Source organism: Frieseomelitta varia, unplaced genomic scaffold (genome assembly GCF_011392965.1).
Source record: "Frieseomelitta varia isolate USP_RPSP 00005682 unplaced genomic scaffold, Fvar_1.2 scaffold_538, whole genome shotgun sequence".
Lineage (NCBI taxonomy): Eukaryota > Metazoa > Arthropoda > Insecta > Hymenoptera > Apidae > Frieseomelitta > Frieseomelitta varia.
The window spans coordinates 29844-39267 of record NW_025110299.1 but is presented as its reverse complement, the minus strand read 5'-3'; the positions used below and the strand labels follow the sequence as shown (position 1 = coordinate 39267).

Genomic DNA, 9424 nt, shown 5'->3' with positions numbered 1-9424 from the left:
TCAATCTCATTTTCTGCCGACTTGTTTCGAATTGTGTTACATTAAATCGCGCTGATGAAATGTTACTGCCGAGCGTAACAAATGGCTGGTTTTGCTTCTGACGGAAAGGGGTGGCGCGCAAATGATTTATCCTTATGGCTGGATATACCATAAATCAACAACCGTGACGCGCTCTATTACGAAAGGCTAATGATACGTAATTGAAACCGGATATAGTAAAAAAAAAAGAAAAAAAAAATTGGTCTCTTCATCAGCAACGCTATTATTACGTGTTTCTCGCGGTTTCTTTAATTCGTATATTTTAGTCCGTTCGTACTACTTTGCAGAATTGTGCATTCGAAAATTATTTTCAATCAAGGCACAACGATCATCAGCTGCGATTGTCCTCGACCAGCTGTTTTACCAAACGAGATATTTTATTTTCAGATAAAAGATGCAACGATTGCTCCATAGATTTTACTTCGTTTGCTTCATTTTTCTTTGGATTAATTTTTCAACCGGAAGCTTTGTTCCCAATTTTATTTATGCTTGTTGGATTACTCGAATATTTCAACGACAACAAAATAACAAGAACGACCGACGATAAACTTGGTGTATTCGAACGACTTTCTACGATAAAAAGTGTGGTGAAAAAGTTTCAGATAATAATTGTTATAACTGTTATAAATTGGCATATGCAAGTGTGTCGTTATATATTTTCCACGATGAAGAATAAAATATCAGGCGAGTTGACTGCAGATCAGTGTATTTTTAAAATAATGTCTATACAGTAAAGAAATTACAAGTCGTTTCTCGCGAGCGTTCACAACCAGTACACGAAGTATATTAACAAATGTACAAAACGCTGGTCGTCGTTGCAACCATCGTGCGCAGAAACGTTACCAACAAACTGTACAAAATGATCGATTCCGTCGAAACGGTTCCGTTCTGAAGTATAAACACCGTTGATAAAGGTCCTTTTCACGTGTAATCCAAGCAAGGAGGAACTATTTCTTCCGCAACGTTTCGCTGTATCCTCTCCAGAGAGGATATTCTCTCCTTTTCAAAATCGTCGAATTTCATCTGTGACCGACGATGGCAACTGACTATCGATGTGATTTTACAATTTTATACATCGAGAATGATCGATACTTTAATATATCGATTGTTTAATATCCACGAGCCGAAGAAAGAACAGCGTATTTCCTTGTCTTTCGCAAAATAATAGTTTTATAATAGTTTTAAAATAATTTTAAAATAATTGTCACGTTGTCCAAACACCCTTTCACGTAGAACCAACCGCTTTCTCTGACTTTAATGAAAAGAAAGATACAACTTGTTACATTTATTTGAATCACCCTGTATTGTAATTATCAAAAGAGTATCAATTACATTTGATACCCGTGTACATTTGTAATATATACATCGATGCCAAAATAAATATTGTAAAATCATGTCGTTTTGGTATTTTTATGCACTTCTCAATCAATAAGAATTTATTTTATCCAGCGTACATACATGTCATACAACAAATACTGTAATTCATTATCTGTTTTATAGTATCATTGCGATTTTTAGTCCACCAGACTTCTTCAATCAACAAGAACTTACTTTTATCTAGCACTTCGGTATGTTTCACCTATTTTTGTTTACTTGTTGGTGCCAGTTTCGAATGTACATGCATACGCGAGCGCATAAAAATTCGGTATCGTCAGTACCATCGCTGCGCGCGCGATCTCTTAGAGTACGGGTATTCTAATAGTATCGATCGGTCATAGCGAAGATTCCTCTCGGTGTACCGGAAGTGGCGTTCCAGGCCCCGCTACATCCGGCACGCGCACGCGTGGACCGCAATTACGCCATCATTTCTCTCCGGTCAACAGCCTTGTAAATCTTCCGGCCCGGTTCTCTCTTCGTGGAGGACGCCGCCGCCACTTTTCTCTCTCTCTCTCTCTCTCTCTCTCTATGTCTCGCCACGGAAAAAAGGGAGAAAAAGACGCGCCTGGAGGATAATTTCTTGGGCAAATGGCGCTGTAAATTCCGCCGGTGCACTGCAGCCGCGTTTCTACCCGAACGGTTCTCCGCTTCGATCCAGGAAGTCGCACGTTATCCCCGTCAATGAACTACCAACCACTGCTTCGCTTCGGTGTGCACTCGTGCTTAATGTCCGTCGTGTTAACGAGTCTGTCGACTGGAGAACGGCGCCGCAATTTGTCGCGTGTCTACGGGTGGTGATGTACGAAATCGTTTGCTCGATACAATTCGAACGTATATATATATATATATCGCGACAGGAAGATGGAGATTTCTTTTCTAGGTTTAATTACTTTAGTAATCGTGTCGCAATTGTAAAATTGGCGAGTTATTGGATCGTAGATGGAACGTCGCTGATTTTTCGAAGCTGGCTGTTTGAAGTATTTATATACGTGGACGATGGAAGATCTCGTGTCACGAGATTAGTGTTAATATGAATTTCGTAGACGTTTGTACGTTTCTTGCGAGTTTTAATCGAAGGAATAGAATATAAGTATTCAGGTGTATCGTGAGAAATACTCTGTCACGTATAATAGACATTTTGTAGACTTTCGTGTTGTTGAATTTCTTAAAGAGACGCAAAATATCTACAATCCGGGCACGTTTGCAATTATTTAACAATTGTCACGTGGCTAATGGCGGGACGAACACGTGCTCGTCGGTGTTTCTTGCTTCTTCCTCGACGAGTTTCCAATATTTTTAAAATTCAACGACTTAACAAACCTCCATTTTAACAAACTTTTCAAAAAAAAACACCAACTTCCACAACGTAATTCAACACGATTCCACAGCAACTGCACTTTCTTCCTCTCGATACTACTACCCACGGTTGGCAAATTCAACTCAAAAAAAAAAGAAACAAAGAAAACAAAAAACACAAAATTCACCATCAGCAGACAGTGTTATAGATCCCTTCTTCATCGTCGCCGGTGTTCAAGTCAGAAACCTCCGACTGCGACAACGCTAGCTTCACGTAACCTCTGTCCTTCTCTCTGGTCCCGTTCTTCCCTGCTGCTGGCGGCGGAGGTGGCGGTTTCTCCTGCGGTTCGTCGCAGATCTCCGCGTAGATCTCCTCCGTCTTGGACGGCGGCGGAGTCGACGGTAACGGGGTTAAACTGTCCCTGACCTTGGAGTACGGTGGATCCAGGTCCTGCTGTTGAGTCTGCACCTCGAGCACGCTCGTGGAAACCGATCGTTGAACCTTCTCTCTCGAAGACGGCGCGGACGCTTGCAGCAGATTCGTCTCGGACTCGAGGCTGGCGTATCTCTCGGACCTCATGCCGATTTCCGGCCGGACGGCGAACGTGAACGAGGCGGATTTCTTCGCTGGGTTTCTGCTTCTGCCACCCTGAGCTATCCTCGAGATCCGATCGAGGAAGCTGTGATTGTTGCCGGAACTCGAACGGCCGTTGCTACGATCCCTGATTGTCGTTCGTTTGATGTGCTCCAGCCCCTCCCTCAGACTCTGGAGGATCGGTTTCGCTTCTGGCTTGGACTTGATCTCCTTTAGGTGCAGCTCTTTCAGCTGGCCGCCGCCGCTGGCCGCCGGCTTCGGTGGCGCTACGCGTGGTTCCGTTGCTCTCTGGTCTAGCGCTCTTCTGGAATATTCACCGAAAAGAAATCACAGTGTTAAAGTTTATAAATATTTTATTATTAATCGGGGTGTGAAATTATCAATTAATGAGAAGATTAGAAATTCTTTTCTCGTGAAAAGTCAAGGGGAAAGATATGGATCGAGACTTGTGTCATTTTGTTAGAGAAAATCGAGATTGAACAGTATGCGTGAGCTTGATTAATTTTAGATCAAGAAGAAATAATCGATATTAGGTTATTCTACGTGTGAAAATAAATTGGAAAAATGTCAAGTGAAATTTTTTTTTATCAAACGTGAATGGACTCTTAACTTTAGATAAGACAGTCAAATTTTATTGGAACACTTTTTATTTTTTACATTTTGTATTTATCGTGGATAATGAAACATTAAAATTGTATAATACATATATTCCTTCTGTACTGAATATATATTCTTTCTTTTTTTTGTTATTAAATATATTCGAATTCATTTTGAATTCATTCGTTTATCTAATTTTAAGCATGATTTGAATTATCATCGTGGATGATAAAATATTAAAATTGTATAATATATATTATACATTCTTTTGTGTATTGAATATATTCGAATGTCTGAATTCGTTCATTTGTCTAATTTTGAACACGATCTGAATTATCATCGTAGATAATTAAATATTAAAATTCCAATATATTTATATTGAATATATTAGAATTCATTCGTTTTGAGCATGATTTGAATTATCATCATAAATAATAAGATATTAAAATTGTATAATATAGAATATACAATCTCTTTATATACTGAATATTCCCTTTTTGTACTCTAAACTGTACTAAACATATTCATTTATTACGATTTAAATCTGCATTCGAATGTGTATAGTATTTTGGGCGTAAATATAATTTTAAGCGTCGGATATCATAATATCAAACCGGTGTGAATGTATTTTTACCTGCAAGCCGAAAGTAGCCGTTGCATTTTGGGCGACGCGAGCAACCGTGCCTCGGAAGGGCAGCCTAATCGCGCCCTTTTCACTCGTGGCGCCGTTGGTCCCGTGGCAACGAGTTCCAGCAGTTCCGGCACCGTAGAACTCGGTAAAGGCCTTTCGGGCATCAGAGGTACCGCGCATCCCAACACTATGGGGCCCCTGGTTGCACCTTCCAGCTGCATCAGGCCACTGTAATCTCGCGGCAGTGGTATTGGCAACGGTCCGGCAACCAGTCGTACCTATCGACACGAATTTTCAAACTCGAGCGTCGTTTACATTTGATTGTTGAAAACTTGGAACGAACGACACGTCGTTCGTGTTAATAGCTGCACGTTTTATTTATCAGTTTCTGACACGCAATGAGAGCCTCCTCTATATAAATTTCTTGGACAATAACAGAACGACGAAATGTCCTGATGTGAAATTACGTATATTTTTTTGATACTATAATTAAATTCTTGGCAATGAATACTCTCTGGTATAAAATAATGAAATTTTCAGTAAACACTGTATTACATTTAAACAGTACATAATATAATAATAGAAAAATTCGGATATCAAGGTGTTCGATTGGACACAGGAAGCTCTGCTGCGTTAACTCGCACTTTGCATCCAGTAAAATTTGCTCAACAGAGGATCCGAGGACAGAGTTAACAACAGCGTGATCCATCGAAATTAATAACAAGATAATAATTAAACGTTATTCTGACACTCTGACTCCGCGACATGGAACATTTGACGAAGCTCACCCTAAGAGGAAGATCCCTTCTGGCAAGTTGGTGGACCCTGTAGAGCACCGCGTCGCTTCCGGTGTCGAGACTTCCGCTCTGACACGTCGCGTAGAACTCGCCCCTGGCTGAAAGCGGGGCGAACAACTCGTGCCCGTGAGAATCCAGGCATTGAGCGTACTGGTCTCGTTCCGACGACCTTGAACTCTTACCCTCCGGCGCGCCGCTAACGACACCGGAAATACCGCTGGAAACCGGCGTCCTCCGCGTGTCTTGGAAAACCGCGGCCAGTCGCAGAACCTCCCCGGCTCGTACCGTCGTTTTTGTGTAGTGAGCCCTCAGGTTACCGTTCTCTGAAACGGAAATTATCGTTCTACTCTGAATCGTTACTCTACGTTCATGCCTGTGATAACGACGATCTATTTAGAGCTCAGCTCACGACGAACGGCCGAACTTGTCGTTAGACGATGTGCATACGTAGCTTGCGACTGTTTATTTAGACCAGGTCTGGAACCAGGGGTTCCCAATCCGAGGGGAGGAATTTCACGAGAGATTTCGAGAGAGGGAAGTCGATAAATTCTTTCTTTTTTTTTTTGGTGAATTTGAGTCGTGGAAGTAGAGTACATTCTTCGGTGAAAACATCATGGAGTTTGCTAAAAAGACGGCTGTCATTTGATAATAATATACATGTTATTTTTATATTATATACGTTATACATTAATCGTAACGATATGCATATTACTTGTATGCCATATGCATTATATGTATATCGTAATAATGTGCATACTATTTTTTTCGTATCCGTAAATGTCGGATCAATCAATTTCTAATAACTGTGTATAACGATAGATTTCTATTACTATATGCCCCAATAATACTTTCGCGTACCGCTATCTTATTACGCGAACGTTGTGCTCTAACTGTGCTAGCCGTTCCAACACACAGCACTCGCTCGCAACAAAATAGCCTCTGCCTCATTATTCCAATTACCTAACTTAACTCTACCCACGCTATCATTAACAGGCTAGCTTCCACCTTCCAAGCCAAGTCTGTTCCATTATTCAACCAAATGAATTTCTTCCTAACAGTTCGCTAACCATCCGAGCTAATAACAGTGTTAACGCTGGAATCTCGGCCATGCAGGAATTTTCTCGGCTTTACGTGCGTTTCTGACCAATATCGCCGTTGCCCTTCGTTGTTCTTCGTTAATTCTGCAATCAACGAACTATTTTTTTTTTTTTTCAAGAAGATAATATTGCTTATAAATGTCACCCTTACTTTATACTTTGTACTCTCCGAATTTCGAACGATTCAGAATTTCCAAAATTCGAATCTTCTCTCGATGACTCGGCGATAAGACGTTAGCGTCGCAGAAATTTATCCGAGACACTCTCGCACACCATGGACGACGCAGAAACACGGACCTGCTGACAATAAGGGACGCTTGTGAGAAACTCACAATCAGGGTTATCAGCGTGAAACCGTGTCGAAGCGAGGATCTCTCTCTCTCTCTTTCTCTCTCTCTCGTCTAGGACGTGACGATATACCCGGGGTGGTTCTCTCGAGTGCGTGGAAACGCGAGGCGTGCACTCACGCACGATTCGCGCGACGCGACGAATTATTCCCTTGGGTGCAGCGACTGGCCGTGACACGAATGTCAATGTGTCTGTTAATGCGAGTGGCCAGCGCGCGCTGTTGTCCGTGCGTTTAAACGTAGGCGAGGGGCACGTGACGTAATAGGCAACGTGAAAGCCGCTGGGGTTCTTACGATACGCACGGCCCTCGTGCCATTATACACCTTAACGATTACAGCGACGTGTCTATGGCTAGTTCTTTTCTCCTCTCGTCGACTTTCTTTTCCTTTCAATTACACGCAAGATAGATCCTCGGGCGATTTGAACGCCAAGAAACAATTCTCCTCGCGTTGAATCTCTTCGTAATGAACAATTAGAATTGACTGCGAATTTGTTGAAATGATTCTCCACCGAGGGTTCTGTTATAGTTTTTGTTATAGTAATGTAATAATAGTAAAAGTATGTCTTTTAATGTCTCAATGATATGTACACGTTATGTAATTCCTTTATAGAGCACTCAAGTGTTTTGTCTCAAAGTTACTGAAGAATAAGGAAAATTCTACAGTTAAAATGTATCGATTTAACTAGGAAATAGATCATTTTTCTATACACACAGAAGAAGTACTTCATATTTTACAAAATTTCACACATTCCAAAAAGTTCCATCGAATTCCATGAATCGTCGAAGATTCATTACATGGGGGGAAAAGATTTCTAACGATAGAACTTGTTACTTAGGAGAAACGTGAATTATCATCTTGACACTTTAACTAAGTCGGAAGGAACGATTATTGTTGGAGCACGGAATGAATCGAGCGTTTATGGCCAATAGTACGATCGATATGTGTTGCGTATGTATTTTTACCCGTACGCATACTTTCGAACGAAGGATGATTGGACCCGTAGCTGTAGAACGTCCAGGATATCCAGCATTAAATATTTTCTGGCTTCCCCCAGAAAATCGATTCACAGGTAAAAACTTAATCGAAAACAGTATAAGCCAATCTATGCAACGATCTTTATTATTATAATTCTAACGCTCGAAACGTAACGTTATTAAAATAATCATCCGGCAGTGAAACCTTCTTCCTTCTTCTTCGGTATCATCATTAATTCTCCACGATGTACGGTGGAGATTTTTCGTCTTCCTTTTAGCAAACGAAAGTGCGGGAGACAATGGTTTCATAAACAAGCCTCTCATAAATTTTCTCAACTAGTTCTTCTCTAGTTCCGTAGACGTCAATCGCGTTAAGATCGTCTCTTCGCGTTTAACCCTTTAACGGTTCGTAATAATCTTTAAATATTACATTCGATCGTCAGGCTGCGTATTTTTCGTGCATCCGCGCGAAATTTAAATATGCAAGAGTGTATACAACGTAAATATTTATATCTTTTTAATATAAATATATAATATAAATAAATATATAAATATATAATTATTTATTGTTAAATATATAATATAAATATATAAATATATTATATTTTTATATAAATATCTAATATTTATATCTAAATATATAAAATCCAACGAAACTGTGAACAGAACGATATAATGTAAGAAAAATGATATTTAACAATAATACAGAAAAAATAACATCAAACAACAATAATATTTAATATATTTGACAATCTTTGTATCGTATTTCTTTAATTATGTATCTTTTATCACCTTTTTGTAACTTACGACGAGTCGATTTCTAAACATTTTTCTTCTTTCGCAACTACCTTTGAAATTCGTCGTTCGATTAAAATTTACCACGAACAGATATTAGGTCGAGTTTGGTTGAGAAACGCTGTGACGCCATTATCATCGTGCATTCGCGTTAACACTTCTGGTACAGAGTATTTTTATTTCAAACGCGTTGCGATCGTAACGAGCGGACAAATGGAACATTTCCTGGCGTGGTGTGCAATTACGTGTCATTTACAAAGTAACGGTACAGCTGGATTAAACGGTTGTTAAAGCTTACCCATTTTCGAGTGTGTCAGCGTGTAAGCTCTCAGTGGTTTAGCGAGTAGAAACGCCGGGACGCCGGCTCGGACTAACGCCCCCACTCTTCGGTACACCCTGGCACTTCCGGTACCACTGTTGCTCGACACAACGGAGAACCAGCCTGCAACCAACGGAGATTTTTTTTTTTTTTTTTTCTCGTGAATGGACCTGACTTTTTTCTTTTCAAATTCCTTAGACACAGGATTTTCTTCATTGCGACCCACCATAAAAAAAAAATTAACACTAGAACTACCGGAGTGGTTAAAATAATTTATAATGTTTAGTAACTTATGGAATAGTTGCAAACTTTATTTTACAAAGATTTGAAAAATGATCTTTCGTAATGTTTCTGATGGAAATTTTATGCTTTAATATGCGTTGGTAGTTCTAGCGTTAATATAATATTACTCGCGTATATATAATAGTAAAGTATATAAAGTTATAATACAGTATATTATAATATTATAATACATATATTATAATACAAGTATAATACAAGTATATTATAATATTATAATACATGTGTATAATATTATAATATCAACTTTGTAATTT

At 39.5% G+C, this 9424-nt stretch overlaps 1 protein-coding gene across 1 annotated transcript; it reads right to left on the bottom strand.

Annotated features, from left to right (window-relative positions):
- Positions 1–728: 728 nt before the first annotated feature.
- LOC122533554 lies at positions 729–9096 on the bottom strand. The gene is made up of 4 exons (XM_043663383.1): positions 8847–9096; positions 5324–5655; positions 4539–4813; positions 729–3611 (listed from the first exon to the last, which is right to left on the bottom strand). The coding sequence occupies exons 1-4, from the start codon at positions 9094–9096 to the stop codon at positions 2903–2905; spliced, it is 1566 nt and encodes a 521-aa protein (XP_043519318.1). The 3' UTR covers positions 729–2902.
- Between the last annotated feature and the right edge of the window lie 328 nt (positions 9097–9424).